This window comes from Thamnophis elegans, chromosome 12 (genome assembly GCF_009769535.1).
Source record: "Thamnophis elegans isolate rThaEle1 chromosome 12, rThaEle1.pri, whole genome shotgun sequence".
In the NCBI taxonomy this organism is placed as follows: domain Eukaryota; kingdom Metazoa; phylum Chordata; class Lepidosauria; order Squamata; family Colubridae; genus Thamnophis; species Thamnophis elegans.
In genome coordinates, this window is record NC_045552.1 from 17748883 (window position 1) to 17765760 (window position 16878).

At 45.0% G+C, this 16878-nt stretch overlaps 2 protein-coding genes across 3 annotated transcripts in view; one reads left to right on the top strand and one right to left on the bottom strand.

Annotated features, from left to right (window-relative positions):
- The window catches only part of MAP3K6 (mitogen-activated protein kinase kinase kinase 6), a 70853-nt gene extending 60955 nt beyond the window's left edge, over positions 1 to 9898 (top strand). The window contains exons 22-29 of the mRNA XM_032227757.1: positions 338 to 509; positions 2287 to 2460; positions 3607 to 3712; positions 5213 to 5465; positions 7095 to 7204; positions 7994 to 8100; positions 8550 to 8626; positions 9153 to 9898. Of these exons, the coding sequence (XP_032083648.1) occupies positions 338 to 509; positions 2287 to 2460; positions 3607 to 3712; positions 5213 to 5465; positions 7095 to 7204; positions 7994 to 8100; positions 8550 to 8626; positions 9153 to 9237 (1084 nt within the window). The 3' untranslated portion in view covers positions 9238 to 9898. The remainder of the gene's footprint in view (positions 1 to 337; positions 510 to 2286; positions 2461 to 3606; positions 3713 to 5212; positions 5466 to 7094; positions 7205 to 7993; positions 8101 to 8549; positions 8627 to 9152) is intronic.
- A 32-nt stretch (positions 9899 to 9930) lies between these two features.
- The window catches only part of SYTL1 (synaptotagmin like 1), a 58214-nt gene continuing 51266 nt past the window's right edge, over positions 9931 to 16878 (bottom strand). For both annotated transcript variants that reach the window (XM_032227759.1, XM_032227758.1), the window contains exons 12-15: positions 15927 to 16005; positions 15514 to 15613; positions 12359 to 12564; positions 9931 to 10415 (exon numbers count right to left, since the gene is read on the bottom strand). In XM_032227759.1, coding sequence (XP_032083650.1) covers positions 10270 to 10415; positions 12359 to 12564; positions 15514 to 15613; positions 15927 to 16005 — 531 coding nt within the window. In that variant the 3' untranslated portion in view covers positions 9931 to 10269. The remainder of the gene's footprint in view (positions 10416 to 12358; positions 12565 to 15513; positions 15614 to 15926; positions 16006 to 16878) is intronic.

The following is a 16878-nucleotide window of genomic DNA, read 5'->3' on the forward strand; positions in this document are numbered from 1 at the left end:
TGCAGAAGCCAAAGGGTGGGGACCGGTGGGTGCATGGGGCTACATTCAGTGTATAAGACACACCCAAATTTTTACCCTCTTTTTGGGGCGAATAAGTGTGTCTTATACTCCAGAAAATATGGTATTTTGACAGTGTTGTGGGAATTAGTTGTTTAGCAGAGTGATGGCATGCAGGGGGGAAAACTGTCCTTGTGTCTAGTTAAAAGCACCTTTAGGTAGTAAACAGTTTCCCAACTGGATCTCCTCCATTGTGGTTTTCTGAGTGAGGGGTAGGGAGGCTCAAGTAAATTACTGTGACCCAACCGCTGTTGCCTTGAATCCAACTCCTCCAATGTAGGACCCCTGAAGCCGTGACCAATGTCGATCTCAACCTCTCTGCTTCCTCCCACGAAGAGAGCAGTTGCCTCTTCTTGCTAAAGAAAGACAGCGAGAGGCGAGCTACCTTGCACAAAGTCCTGACGGAGGAACTGCCAAATATCGCGGCAGCCATATATGAGGCCCAGGAGGAGGTAAGGCCTATTTGGGTCTTGGACATGTGCAGTGGTGGGATTCACGCGGCCGCGCGAGTGATTGTGGGTGCACCTCGGTTCACCCACATAACACCTATCCTCCGCGAGCTGCGCTGGCTACCTGTCGATCTCCGGATGCGCTTCAAGGTGCTATTAGTCACCCATAAAGCCCTGCATGGTAGTGGATCTGGATACTTGAGAGACCGCCTTCTGCCAATTACCTCCCTGCGACCAATTAGATCTCACAGATTGGGCCTCCTCCGTATTCCATCGGCCAGCCAGTGCCGGCTGGCAACCACAAGGAGGAGGGCCTTCTCAGTAGTAGCCCCGACCCTTTGGAACGAACTCCCCGTGGAGATTCGTACCCTCGCCACCGTCCAGGCCTTCCGCACAGCCCTTAAGAACTGGCTAGCCCGTCAGGCCTGGGGACAAGGATAGCCGCCCCTCCCGAATGATGAATGTATGTTGCTTATTACTTTTATTATATGTGTCTACGTCATTGTTTTGTATTCCCCCTCCCTGATTTTATGTGAGCCGCCCTGAGTCCCCTCAGGGAAAAGGGCGGCCTACAAATGTTAATAAAATCTAAAAATCTAATTCAATTTTTTTTACTACCAGTTCTGTGGGTGTGGCATAGCTTGGTGGGTGTGGCTTGGTGGGCCTGGAAGGGGAAGGATACTGTAAAATCTCCATTCCCTTCCACACTCCAGGGGAAGGTTACTGCAAAATCCCCATTTCCTGCTGATCAGCTGGGACTCGGGAGGCAGAGAATAGATGGGGCAGGGCCAGCCAGAGGTGGTATTTACCGGTTTTCCAAACTATTCAAAAATTCCACTACCGGTTCTCCAGAACTGGTCAGAACCTGCTGAATACCACCTCTAGACATGTGGCTTGAAGGCGATGGATAGTGAAGACTGAGATTATAGGTAGCTATTCTGACCTAGGCTTCCCCAACAGCACAAAGCAGAGTCATTGTAAACCTCTTTTATTTAATTTACAGTGAATTCCTCTCCAGCAAAGTCTTTCCTCTCCCACAGTCTTTCAGGGTAGTTCACCATTACCGACCTTTATCGGGCTTGGAGAGTGGCCAGGCCGATATCTTTCAGATGCCACAATACTTGGGAAAAATGCAGGAATGAACTAATTGTCTCCTGCAAACACTCCTCCTTTTTTGCTCCTCTTTTGTGTGTGTGTGTGTGTACCAGCAAAACTCTGGAACTCCTCAAGCAGTGTCAGCCAAACTTGGAACACAGATGACTTACTCTCTGGAAACAAATATTGTGGGGGGGGGGCGGGTAAGACACCCCTAACACCCCTCAGGGTGTGTGTGTCCATGTTTGTATGTGTAACAGCATAACTCCGTAACGTTTGGGCCGCTGAAATGAAAAGGACTGAATTATATCTAGAGCAGCAAGTCACAGTACCTTTGACAGTGATAGTGTGCATTTTGGATTTAGGTTCTGTTAAGATACAGTCTGTTGTGCCTTAAAATGGCTTCTACTGTACAGCACAGTGGATTTCCCATGGTAACAGTTTTGTAGTACTCCACAAGAGGGCTCCCTCTAATACAGGATTGGGATAAATACATACCCGGCTACACCAGGTTATCAGCTAGTGAATAATAAAAAATAAATGTCCATCAGTTCTGTCCATTTTGTAATCTCATTTTCCACTGTGGGTATTCCATCTTTGTGCATGTACTAGAGAGATCTTGCTGCAGTTATTCCTGGATCTATATTCTATGCGGGCCTTGTGTTACTCTGCTTCTCCACCACAGAAGGTGCTGTCGTTGGCACACATCTCTGAGCTGGTATCCTGTCTCAAGAGCTACATCCGTTCCCCAAGCCGCAAACAGCTGGCTCAAAGCCTGCTCCAGTTACAAGATCACTTCCAGTCTGACGGGCTGAGTTTTTGTCAGGTGCAGGCTCCACTCTTTGCCTTCCAGGACACTGTGAGTATCTCATGATTAGCGTTCCAGGAATTAGTCTTTAGCTTCCTTAAGATTTGCTACAACTGGGATTCCATATACCATTTAAACTCCATTTGATTTTATGGAACCTTCAATTGGGCAAAACAGTGCATCACGAGGCAACCATTTTTGAATTGACATACTGTACCTCAAATGGGCTAATTTAAAGAGTGCACCCAAAATCTGGAACTATAACTCCCATGGCATTGCAAGTTGGTGAATTTTTGTTTCTTTGCTCATCCGTGGTCGTTCCGTTTCCTTGCTTAGGTAAGAAAATATCTCTGGAATGATGGCCTAGCAAATCAGAGTTGTCTAATCTCTTCTAAAACTGGAAGGTTTCTGAAAAGCCAATGCAGCTGGACTGGCCTGTCTCTGAGATTCAATTCACTGCTCTGAATCAAGCAGTAGCAATGGACTTTGATACCACTTCACAGTGCTTTCCAGCCCTCTCTAAGTGGTTTACAGAGTCAGCATATTGCCCCTAACAATTCTGGGTCCTCATTTTACTAAACCTCTGAAGAATGGAAAGCTGAGTCAACCTTGAGCCGGTCAGGATCGAACTGTCGGCAGTCAGCAGAATTAGCCTGCAATCCTGCATTCTAACCACTGTGCCACCACGGCTCATGTCTTGTTTAATGATGGTATATTGAAGAAAACTCAATTGATTCACAAACAATCCAAATGAACAGCCATGCCTTTTAAAAGCTACTGTGGTTGTGCTCCTATCTATGATTCAGGATAATGTGTAAACTCATTCTCTGTGATATATAGGGATCTAGGCTATGGAGGTGTTTCAGTCCCTCTGTTCTTTAATGAACCCTGGTGGCGCAGTGGTTAAAGCGCAGTACTGCAGACAAACTGTGCCCCCAGCCTGGAGTTCGATCCTGATGGGGCTCAAAGTTGACTCAGCCGTACATTCTTCCGAGGGAGGTAAAACAAAAACCCAGATTAATGAGGACAATAAGCAAATACACTGTAAACCATCCAGAGTGTGCTGTAAAGCACTTTGGGGAGCTATGAAAGCCTAAGTGTTGTTGCTGTTGCTAGAGGCTAATGGAAGACTGACTCATGCTGTATTAAATGAGGATGCCCCATCCTTCTCACACTTGTTCTCTCCCACCTCTCTAGGTAAAGCACATGCTACGGAAGCTCCAGATTAAGCCACACTGGGTGTTCGCCCTGGATAATCTCATGGGGCAAGCGGTACAGGCAACCTTTACCGTCCTCTTGGAAGGTAGGACAAAAGGGAGAGAGAAGAAAGTTGGTTTAGGCCTGAATATAAGAACAAGAGTAGCCCAGACATTGGAGCTGAGAACTGGAGAGAAGAATCTGCGCTCTGGCCACACACAACAATGTCTAAAATCCATCACTTTTCAGAAACACTCAAGCCATTGTTTGGTCAAGCAACATTATTTTGATCTAGGACAGTGTTTCTCAACCTTGGCGACTTTAAGTCCTGTGGACTTCAACTCCCAGAATCCCCTAGCCAGCTGGCTAGGGAATTCTGGGAGTTGAAGTCCACAGGACTTAAAGTCACCAAGGTTGAGAAACACTGATCTAGGACATTTTATATGGGTCGATGCACATTTCTCTAGATTGTTTCTCAACCTTAGCCATTTGAAGGATGTCTGTAATTCTAGGAATTCCCCATCCAGCCTGTTCAGGTTGAGAAATGCTGACTTAAATGTAGAATGAGAGAAATGAGTTTTGTTAAATACTAAAGGCAGAACAGCCTCTTAGAGTTAAGACTGAAACCATTTTGGACAGGAGACACACATGAATTAAAGGGAAATCCTGGGGAATAGATAATAAGGACCATTTTTTCCTATAATTACAAGGTGCAGAATGCTGCTTGTTTGTTTTAAAATAATATTGGTCTTCCGCTGATGAATATGGGACTTAAGGCGAGTCACTTTGTTACATTGAAGGGTTTTTCTTTTCGAAAAACAGATTGCACATAGATTAGTTCTGTCAAGAAGAGAATTTTTGCACAGTCTGGCTCCTTTTATCTCTGTGGGAAGAACTGTTATCTTCTAAAACTCCCTCTTCTGCATAACTTAAGGAATGTTTTTTTTTTTCCCTGTGACATCCCAATTCACCAAGATCATGTAGGACCAGAGTATCTAAAAAATCTTGGAGACTTTTTAAAAACTGCTCTGTCCCTTGAACTGGAGATGTCTGGATTGAACCTGAAATATTTTCTTCATGACAGAATAGGTTGTTCGTTTGTTCTTACTTTTTGTGTACTCCTACCATCTATCTATGGGCATTGGTGAATTAGCAGGCACCTCCTTTGTCAGGTTTCCTGCCTCCCTTCGTGTATTTGCAGAGGTATTTAATTAAAAAGGGGAGGAGGGGTGAAGTGCTGCTTGGTGCAAAGCACAGCGCCAGAAATAACTTATTTTTTTTTAGAGGGCCTCTGTGCCTCTTTCTGCCTATAGAATTCTCTAGAAGACAATTAAAGGATGGGAGAATGTAACCCAATTCCACCTGCCCAAAATAAAGGATAAACTCATGAAGTTAAAAGCATCTGAGGAGGAGGCAAAGAGACAGCCCTCCCCCGTTTTCAGCCGCTTGGAAGCCATTTTGTCCAGATGTGATTTCCCCACTTCATTGACAGCCATTTTGTGAGATTATCCACCTCAGGTTTCAAGTCACCCTGTACTAGCCGCGATGGCCTCTTCCTGCAGTTTTCATTTCATGCCTTGCTCACGACTCTCACTCGCTCTTCCAGAACTCAAGGTGCAGCCGCAGAATTTGCAGGAGGAAAGCCAGAATCACCCGGGCACTAGAGAACACGAGGAGCCACTTTTGACTGAGCAGCCTCCGTCTTTGAAAAAGCATGAGAGCGACCTCAAGGACAGTGCGGATACGCCAACATCCGGAATTGGCACCGACACCAACAGTTGGCTGGATTCCCAGCCTCCCTTCAAGAGCCATTTGCCCCTCATGACTCAACTCAACCATCTGCAAGAAGAAACCAGAAGGTTGGCTCTTCCTGGATTGCGGCTGGGGGGGCTGGGACGAAGCCCTGGGGTTGGAGCTGCACTAAGCCACTGTTCAGTGGTGCAGCTAGTTCAGTGTTTCTCAACCTTGGCGACTTGAAGTCCCGTGGACTTCAAGTCGCCAAGGTTGAGAAACACTGAGCTAGTTAAATAAACAAACACCCTTTAAAACAAGCAAGCATCAGATAGGGACATCTGCAAGTAGAGGTAACCCTTGACTTCCATTCATTTAATGACCATTCAAAGTTAGAACGGCGCCGAAAAAAGTGACTTATGACCATTTCTACTGTTGTAGCTTCTGCATAGTCATGTGGTCAAAATTAGGATGCTTGGCAGTTGGTATGCATTGTCCTGGGGATCCTGTGATCACTTTTTGTTGGCCTTCTGACAAGGAAAGTCAAGGGAGAAGCCAGATTTACTTAACAACTGGGTTATTAAGTCAACAATTGCAGTGATTCACTTAACAACTGCAGCAAGAAAAGTCGTAAAATGGGGCAAAATGCACTTAACACATTTCTCACTTAGCAACCTAAATTCTGGGCTCCACTGTGGTTGTAAGTTGAGGAGTAGCTATATTTTTCTATGGCCGAAGTGCAGAATGTGGGATAAATATCTTTTACGTTACAGGATAGCAAATTTCAGTGGAATATATTTAAGAAGAATTTTGCAATGGCAAGAACTGTTTTTTTTTTTAACAACGGTGTTACTAACTTAGCAATTGCATTGATTCATTTAACAACTGGGGTGGGAAAGGTCATAAAATGGGCAAAGCTCACTTAGCCACTGTCTTGCTTAGCAATGGAAATGTTGCATTCAATAATTGTGAGTCGAGGACTACCTAAACAAATATATGTCTGTTGTTGGCCACCAGGTGGCGCCTGAGCCTTGGACCAGTGGAGAGGAGCCTAATGACCATCAGCTGAGCGCAGTTACCTCCTGTAATTGCATAATTGTTCTTGACACCTGGTGTGCATCCAGGAACAACTCACTGCTGGCTTCTGGATCACTCTTCCTTGTCTCCTCCCCACTGGTCCAAGGCTCAGACGCCACCCGGTGGCCAACCAGTCTCTCTGCACCCTGCTCGGAGTCGGAACCCTGTCCAGGGTCCTCCACATCCTCCAGAGCCAACTCATAGGGCCCCTCCCTGTGGGAGTCTGGTGGCAGCTCCAAGAGTTCCTGCTGGGCCACAACATAAGTCTATGGAGATTCTCAATCATCCAGGTCATGGTTGTGCCAAAGGTGCTTTTTTCCCCCCAAAAGGCAACTGAACTTTGTTTTTTTTTAAAAAAAAATTAGCATGATTTATCCATTATGCTATATCAGGAAGTATCAAGCCACATGAAACAGCTTGCCTCCAGAAGTTGTGAATGCCCCAACACTGGAAGTCTTTAAGAAGATGTTGGATAGCCATTTGTCTGAAAAGGTATAGGGTTTCCTGCCTAGGCAGGGGGCTGGACTAGAAGACCTCCAAGGTCCCTTCCAACTCTGCTATTGTATTGTATTAAGGATTAGCAATGAGTGCAAACCAAGCCCTGGTTTAAATCTACTCACTAATCAGGTTTTAAATTTAGGAACATGACCGGCTCATCCCGATCTTTTTGGCTCTGGCAGGTTGCAGTGGAAACTGGTAGAGAAGCAGCAGGAATGTCAACGGCTCCTACAAGAGGCCCTAAAGATCATGGAACAGGACAGCTGGGCTCTGAGAAGGCCACAGATAATAGGTGAGGTTTCGGATAGCAGCAAGTTCAGCCTGGAACCAGTGGCTGAGAGTAACATTTCTGCATCAGTGAATTCTATTCATGCGCCTAGCAAAGTTGGAGTGGAACTTGAAGTGTGTTGTGGGAATTCCATATCTCTATATATAAAAGTGTGTGTGTGCGCGTGTGTGTGTGTTTTAGCATAACTCTGGAACGCCTTGAGCAATTTCAACCAAACTTGGTACACAGATGACTTACTCTCTGGAAACAAATACTGTAGGGATAAGACACCCCTAACATCCCTCAGGATGTGTGTTCTGTTATGATACAGCCTATTGTGCCTTAAAATGGCTTCTAGTGTACTGCCGTAAAGTGGCTTCTACTGTATGGCGCAGTGGAGTTGCCATGGTAGTGGCTTCACAGTACTCCACAAGGGGGCTTCTTCTGGTAAGGGGGGGAAATCCAACAATAGAAATTACGTTTGGTCTGGACATTTTCCCACTATCAATAAATACCCGGACAACACCGGGTTATCAGCTACTATTTAATATTATCTATTGATAGTATTAAAATTAGAATTCAGTAGCAAAGGTGAGAGGTCTACATGTGATTCTCAAATCCTTGAGCAGAAGAACCAGAAGCTTCTCTTTCAAGTTGTCTGCTTTGAGGATCCTATTTAGCTTGGTGCAACATGCAGTCCACAGATACTGAGGTTTGACCATCTGAAGCAAGGAATTGTGGGGAACCTGTGGAGTGTAGTTTCAGGGAACAAGGTGGAGCTTTGATTTGGTTCTTTTCCATCTGCCTTTCTAGAAATCCCTCCTTCTCCAACTTCCTGGGACCAAGAAGAAAATGCTGGAGATCCCCACCTGGCAGAGTGGTTAGAGAAACAGGGCGCAGACAAAGCCACAGTGTCAGTGGTAGGTCTGATTCAGCAGCAGGTATCAACATCTGCCCCTACTTCAGGAAGGGGGGGGGAAGAAAAGATGGCCACTCTAGGCTAAACTTTGTCTTCTCAAACAAAAGGCCACTCTAGCCTCAAAGTAGCAGTAGAAAACTCGCCTTAACAAATACCCACATTGAGAGGCAGAGCTTCTGTTTTCCTGGATGAGTGGCATAATGGTTAGAGTAGACAAAGACCAGGGGAGGCCTGCACTCAAGACTCCATTCAATTGTGGAGTTCGCTAAGACGACTTGGGGCCCTTCCTCCTCTCTTGCTTGTCATTCCACTTGTTTGGCAAGGTGATGGAACGTGGTGGGTTTTAAGAATCAATCGGGCAAAAGAAATTCCACGTCCAACACTTGAGCTTGCAGGAAACCTGGGATGGAAATCAAGCCAGGCCTTGAAATTATCCTCTTCTCTTAAAAGTTCTGCTACCATGGATTCACCCTGAATGATTTGCTGAAGTTGGCTACCATCGATGATCTCCGATACACCTGCATCAGGTAAGGTGGATAAATGGCAATCATCTCAGGACCAGCATGTAATTTTGTCTGATAAGCAAGGCTCCAAAGAGAGTTTCATATTTTTTTCAATGATTTGAAATCCTGAAAAGTTTGGGTACTATCATTATGCATGTTAAGATTTAAGTATCCTCCCACTCATCATGCAGATGCCAGCTGCACCTGCCTGCAGATCACTTGGTATTATCCTTGGCACCAATGTGAGTTCTGATTACTACGGGGGGGGGGGGGGAAATGCATATTTAAGTGTCTCTAACATTTCAAAGAGGGTGTTGTTTCTCCCTTATTTGGGAGCTCCTGGGGATTGATCTTGTGATCCTGCAAAAATAGAATTTTTTTTAAAGAAATTGCAAAGCCAATTAATTCCTCTAAAAGCCCCCTGCATATCAATAAGGAGGAAGCACAGGAAGCTGCCTTTTGTTCTGTTGGATGTTACCTACCCAAAAAAATGTTCATTTCCACAGCCATAGAGATGCCGGTTGTTTAATCGGTTGTCTTCTCTTTGCAGAGGGGGAATGGTGTGCCGTATCTGGAAAGCCATCATGGACCACCGACAAAACCTGTCCCAGCAGCAGCTACACCAGCAACCATGAGAAGAAAGAGGAAAGGATGGAAGCCTCAGATTTTTGGGGGGCAAGGCCACAATCTCTGGTCGCCTGTCCCATCTTCTCACCAACAGTTGAGCTATGAGGCTGGAAAGATTTTCTAATTGGTCAGTCCTCATATTGAGGTCAGATACTGGCCTTTTAATCTTTCCTTGGCCCAGGAAAATGACCATTTTTTTTAAGTAAACAGATTTGGGGAGAACCTCACAGAGGCTGTGAGAAAGACTTTCTGCTAAATTGAGCAATATGCATCGTGGACTGAGAAAAAGCAGAACGTGTTCTTGCTGTAATTCCCCCCCACAAAAAAGGACTGAAGAATGTTGTGATACTCTACTGTTATTTAGAGAGAGGATGCTCCGGGATCAGGAGTTCTCTGTTGGAGCCTCATCTTGGCTACTGAGATCAATTTGCCGATTTTGCTCTACGTCTCCTCCCCTCTTCCAAGCCTGCCGTCTCTAGCACAAACCCAGCAATGCAACTGTAGGAGTTGGGGGGGGGGTGTTAGTGAGAGACCCTGCGAGCCAGGTTCTGAGGGACCTATAGAAAGTAAAGAGGACTTAATGGGGCTGCTTACGTTTCTCTGGATCGCTACCAGGAACGAAGGTGGGGTGTGCAGAGAAAGTTTAATAAAAACAGTTATTTAAAAATATAGCATGATTCATTGACCATGTGCATGGAAGATACTGGAAATGGGCAAAGGTCACCATAAGGCAGTTTATTTCCTTGAAACAAAGTGGGCATTCTGGTCATCCCAGTGTGGAGGTTTTTCACAAGAGTTGTGTAGAAGCCACACAATGTTCTCCTTAAGTCGGTAAGAGGAGGCAGACTTCACATATCAACACAGTTATTATTCTGCCTTTGTCCCAGGGTCCTTAGCTTTTCTCAGCATCAGGAACCTGATCCTAGGAAAAAAATCTCTCAAAACTAAGGAGGCTGTAATGATGGCCTCCTTAAGGTTACAGTCATCAATTTGCCACCAGACTGATTCTTCCTGATAGCAGAGGAATCCTCAGCCAAAAGCTAGGATGAAGTCCTTGAAGTTAGGTTGGTCCTCAAGGGAAGAGTAGCTTCCACCCACTGTTGAGGTTGTTGGAATACCATCTCCCAGGTGTGGCGCTCTTCCTCTGTTGAATCCATCCATGTGACTGGTAAACCATAGCTGTTTCCTGCATTAAAAGCGCAGTCTCGTCAGATATATTTGATAAGCAAAAGGCAGCAGGATATTTTGCAGGCAAGTTATCTGATTTCTAAAACAAATTCTCTAGATGAGAACTAGTAGAACACAATGCAGAATGTCATGGTTACGCCTAGGATCAGAGCGTACAATGGTTCCACCACAAAACCGCAGAGGACAAAATCGCGCTCGACGAAAGCGTGCATTTGACGTCATCACAGCGCGACGAAAACATCGCGCTGTGATCGAAAAATGTAAAAATAAAGCGAAAACCTTACCCTAACCCCCCCAAACCTAACCCTTAACCTAACCCTAAATCTAACCCTAAACGTAACCCTTAACCTAACGCTAAACCTAACGCTAACCCTTAACCTAATGCTAAACGTAACCCTAACGCTCTAAACCTAACCCTTAACCTAACCCTAACCCTAAACCTAACCCTTACCTTTATGGGAATCGGCTTGCTTTAATTTTAATTTTATTTCAATTGTTAATTTTTTTCATCGCACTGTGATGACGTCAAATGCGCGCTTTCATCTAGCGCGATTTTGTCCTCTGCGGTTTTGACGGATCACGGCGTACAATTACATCCTCAACAACCCGTGTGCATGCAGCACTGGCTACCAAGTCTTCCACAAGGAGTTCTAGACTTCCTCTTATTCAATTCACTACCTCTGGGGATGTGGAGGCTCAGTGGCTAAAACACTGAGCTTGTCAATCAGAAAGATTGGCAGGTTGGTGGTTCGAATCCCTAGCGCCGCCCAACGGAGTGAGCTCCCGTTACTTGTCCCAGCTTCTGCCAACCTAGCAGTTTGAAAGCACGTAAAAAATGCAAGTAGAAAAATAGGGACCATCTTAGTGGGAAGATAACAGCGTTCCGTGTACCTTTGGTGTTGAGTCATGCCGGCCACATGACCACGGAGATGTCTTTGGACAGCGCTGGCTCTTCGGCTTTCAACCAGAGATGAGCACCACCCCCTAGAATCAGGAATGACTAGCACATATGTGCGAGGGGAACCTTTACCTTTTTAAGGATGTGTTTACTGTTCCCCCTTTGTGTCATCTTGATTTGGGGAATGCGGGGGGGAGGGGAATTGGCTAGTTTTCAAAACATTAATTCTCCAAACTACATGATTTGAAGTAGCATTCAAGGCATTATATTGTAGATGACGTTTATTTTGGAATTGGGTTACTGTTGTGGCCCAGCAGGAGCCGTTGGAGCTGCCACCAGACTCCGACAGCGAGGGGCCCTATGAGTCAGGTCTTGGGGATGTTGAGAAGCCTGGACAGGGTTCCAAATCCGAGCAGGGCACAGAGAGGCTTGTTGGCCACCAGGAGGCGCCTGAGCCTTGGACCAGTGGTGAGGAGACAAGGGAGAGTGAGCCAGATGCCAGAAGTGAGTTGTTCCTGGATGCTCGGCACCGAAGAGCTAATAGGTGTAAGGAACAGTTGCGCAGTTACAGGAGGTAATTGCACTCAGCTGGTGGTCATTAGGCTCCTCTCCAGACTATAAAAAGACTGCTTGTGCATACGCCCCTCTTGCAGAAGTCAACGCAGGAACGAATGTCGGAGAACATTACTGTGAGCTTGGCAGGCTGGATTGCTGCCAAGCCTTATCTGTGCTGGATTGCTGCCCAAGCTTGTCTGTGCCTGTTTGCTGCCAAGGACCTGTCTGTCTGTTAATTAAATGCCGTAACTTATCTTTGGCTCAGAGTGTGTGTTGGTGTGGGATGAGGGGGGGGTCAGAACAGGTTACTGCTCTAGAACAAGTAGGAGAGTTAATTTCTGGAAAACTTGACAGAATTACCCCAGACTCAAATGGAACAGAGGGGGAATAGAACATGATGAAATTCTCCAGTGGTCTCTTTCCAAAATAACAGTAGAAAAAGGCTTTCTATCTCCATCCCTCTTTCTCTTAATGCTTTGGTTTCTCACCTGTGCCAAGACTCAACCGGATGCCTCCAAGCCGATGCTTCGAAAAAGTATCCCGGTGCCACACAGTGAATTCAGCACATGCCTCGGCTAAGTCCTTAAGCTCAAAGCCATCATAGACCATCGTGTGATTGAAAGTGGGGTTGAGATTCTTTTTCACAGTTCGGGTCTTCTGGCGGCTCAGCTTGGTGTCATCAGGAAGGATGTAGCTAAGAGAGGATAAAGGAGATCAAATGGCTATTTTTGAAGTTTCAGCCTGAACTGGACAGGTAAAAGTGCTTTCAGTTTGGAAGCTATTCTTTTAATAATAGCCAAGCTTCCAATTTCCAGGTTTGCTATTATCAATCTAATACAGGGCAAGCTGAGCTCTTTGCATGGACATTTAGTCCATTGAATACAGTCCAGTAGATTTTTTCAGGAAGGGCTGAACACTGAGAAATTAGGGATCAAACTAAGTGATCCAAACTAATAACATCTTTTATTTAATGAAAAGAAACTCTGTGTTAGGATGAGTGCATGAGCTGGATCAAGACTGTTACAAAGAGGGATTAAAGCTTTCTCCCCAGGATTTTTCTTCCTTAACATTTTGTTTGTCACTACAATTAATCTTCTATTTATGATATATGCTCTTCTTAGATGATCACAGGACCATCCAACAGTGGGATATGTATGTGTGTGTGTGTGTGTCTATGTGCGTGTTTGTGTGTGAATATGTTCATTCTGGTCACATCAGATTTCACTAACTTTCTTTGAAGGGTTGACCCAACAAATCACACAGTTGTCTAGTTACATCTAAAGAGAAGTGCCCATCCATTGACAAGGGTGTTTGAATTCCATTGGGTTCATTGAGTTCAGAGTTTAAAATTATTCAAGTGCACCATTGCGCAAACACCCATCAAGATTAGCATTCTATGTCATGCAGGAGCCCCATGCAATAGACACTGATTACTAGGACACAATGATGGAAATTCCTTAATTGCACAACACAGAGACAGGCTTAACCATCATTTCAACCGGGAAACAGAGCATCCTACACCAAACCAAGTCCAAAAGTGCTGGAGAATTCCTGGAAGCCTGACAGTCGTACAAATCAGCTATCAACGGTCATGTAGAGATAAACAACATCTACTTGCCATTTAAAAGACAATTTTAAAATGGAACAAAAAGACCAAAACACCTCCCTGCAGGCAATAATACCCAGATGAAGAGAATTAACATCAAGATTAACACCAGACAACCAACCAAATTTTAAACAACATCCCAATCAAGAAACTATCAACAACTCAAACAATTGAACAACAGCCTAATATAGCAACCACCAAGAATTATCTATTTGGGTAATGAAACATCTGCAAAAAAACAACCATGTGACTGCGTGGGAGTGGCTTGCCAGCCATGTGACTGGGTGGCGTAGCCAACTTGTAAAATGTGGTGAAACGTAACAACGCTCTTGGTTAGCAACCAAAATGTTGGCTCAGGAACTCTGGCATTTGATGCACGCAAGTCTTAAAGCTGTCAAGTTAGAAGACCCTTGCACCCCTAACCCTTTAGAAAAAAAAACCCAGGGATGTTCAAACTTGACAGCTTTAAGACTTATGGACTTCAACTCCCAGAATTCCTCCTCTCTTCATCTTGAATGGGAGCTGGAACCAGTTCTAAACGGCACTGTAGATTTGTGGAACCTCTTCTATAGAAGAGGTTGGAACTGGCAGGAACCCACCCCTGACCAGAACATGAAAAACGAGCCAGCGAGGCCGTGCATTTCTCATGGGATGGTTTTGCGTGCCATTTCTGGCACACGTGCCATAGGTTCACCACCAAGGGACTAGATTCCATCATGGATTCTCTGCTCCCCCAAAAATAAAGGTGCAGAAAGACAGACAGAAAAATAGGAACAGTTTGTTTGCAAATACTTATGGCAGATATGCTTATGTCATAAGAAGCCAGCTACTACTTATCATCAGAGCCTCCATGGCTGTCTCATGCCACTCACTATAGTGCCATGATGGCGAACCTATGGCACGCGTGCCACAGGTGGCATGCGGAGCCATTTGTCAGGGCATGTGAGGTGTTGCCCTGTCAGCTGACCAGCACACATGCGCACGCTGGCCAGCTGACTTTGACCTTCTTTTGAGGTAGTTTTTCGCCCTCCGGAGGCTTCAGGAGGCTTCCCTGAAGGCTCCAGAGGGCGAAAAACGGCCCTAGGGACAAACCAGAATTTTCTTCCATTTTGCTTGTAGGGCCTGTTTTTACCCTCCGGAGCCTTTAGGGGAGTCTCCTGAAGGCCCCTGAAGACACCAGAGGGTAAAAAACAGATCTATGGGGAACCCTGAGATTCAGGAATGATGACTTCCGGTTTGTCCGTAGGCCCATTTTTTGCCCTTCGGAAGTCTCCTGAAGGCTCTGGAGGTCAAAAATCAGCCCTACAGACAAACTAGAAGTCACCATTCTCAAACTTCCGGGTTTTCCATAGGTCCATTTTTCGCTCTCCGGAGGCTTCAGGGAAGCTCCTGAGGCCTCCAGAGGGCATCGGGAGGGCAGAAGAGGCTGTTTTCGCCCTCCCCAGGCTCCTAGAAAGTCTCTGGAGCCTGGGGAGGGCAAAAAACAGCGTCAAAAGTGGGGGAGGGGTGCGCACATAACATTATGGGTGTGGCACACCGGCGCATGAACCCCCCTGTGCTTCCCCCCGCTTTTGGCATTGCAGCCAAAAAAGGTTCTCCATCACTGTTATAGTATTTACTCTGGGGAAGCAACAAACCTGCCCGGTTGGGTCACGTAAACACAATCAGTGTGATATCAATTTTTTTTTAAAGGAACCTCTGAATAAACTATCACCAGTAACCTCTATAACCAACTGCAACCCTTCAAAGTACAGATAACAGATTCACTTTAAATAGGTTTGTTTTCTTGTCATCCAAAAAGAGTTTTGCAGAAAGAACAAGGGGAGAAGAAATATATTGCAGGTCTTTCTGGTGAGAGATGGAGAAAAGGAGAGACAGGGAGACAGAATGAATAATTCTGACTGTCCTTCTGAAAAAGGCAAGGGACATCTATAGACACATTAAGCTATGCAATACTTAAAACGAGCCTGGCCTTCAGTATCTTAGCCAACCCAAATCTTTCCCCATTACAAGAGACTTACAAACACTGATAGTTACCATTCAACGAAGGAATCTATTGTGGTTCCCCACCGAGATGCAAGGTTCTCTGCATTCTTGACCCACATATGGAGTTCTCCGCTGGGAGGAAATCCTGGCTCTGAAATAGAATTGTGTTAAGAAAGGGGACTTCTGGAAGGCGTACCCGCCACCCTCAACACAATACCAACCTCTAGTTCAATACCCCTCCTTAGCCAAAATCACCTAAAGATTAATCACCAAGGTCCCTTCCAGTCTTATGACTCTATGAAATACTAGTTTTATTCAATCTCGTGACTCTATTTGAGGTCAGTTGAGGATATGTTTCCTTTGGGAGTCATAAGGGTGGGTACTGCAGAAGGAATGGATATTTCCATTCCAGTCTGAAACCATAGCAGGTAAAGGAGAAAATCCCAGGGATCTTTAAATCTCACCTTCCGATCCAGCTGGAATAAATTTCAGGGCCAGGTTGAGTTTACCATAGTTGGGGGCCATATCTGGTGAAGCAGGAATCTGAAAAAGCAAAAAGGAGAAATTCAGCCAACAGTAGGAATGCAGGAATATAGTTATGAGTTCCAAGGTTCCTTCTTTCTATATAATTCATTCATTCATTCATTCATTCAATCAATCAATCAATCAATCATTCAATCAATCAATCAATCAATCTATCTATCTATCATTGAATTCAATTTATTGTGGGCAAAGACCAGTACAGATAATAAACAAATAAAATTAAAGGCAGAATTAAAATCATTTGTAGAATAACCTAAAGGTCAAGGTTCCCCTCACACAAATGTGCTAATTGTTCCCGACTCTAGAGGGCGGTGCTCATCTCAATTTCAAAGCCAAAGAGCCAATGCTGTCCGAAGACGTCTCCATGGTCATGTGGCCGGCATGACTAAATGCCAAAGGAGCACGGAACGCTGTTACTTTCCCACCAAAGGTGGTTCCTATTTTTCTACTTGCATTTTTACATGCTTTCGAACTGCTAGGTTGGCAGAAGCTGGGACAAGTAATGGGAGCTCACTCCGTTACACGGCGCTAGGGATTCGGTCCACCAAACAGCCAACCTTTCTGATTGACAAGCTCAGCGTCTTAGCCACTGAGCCATCGCATCCCTTAAAATAATCTATCTATCAGGTAATATGGGATATCCAGGATGTAGCCTATGCTAAATTATAATGTAAACATTAAAATTATATTAAGCATGATACCTAACATTTACTATATAACTCTATGAAAACACTGCTCCAAAAATGGTTGTAGGTTTGCAAAAACTCCAGGCAAATTTCACAAGTCCCTATTGATGCTTCTAATTGCATTATATAGGTTATGTCCACAAAATTGCATTGCTAAAGGGCAATTTTATTCAACCAGGCATTCACT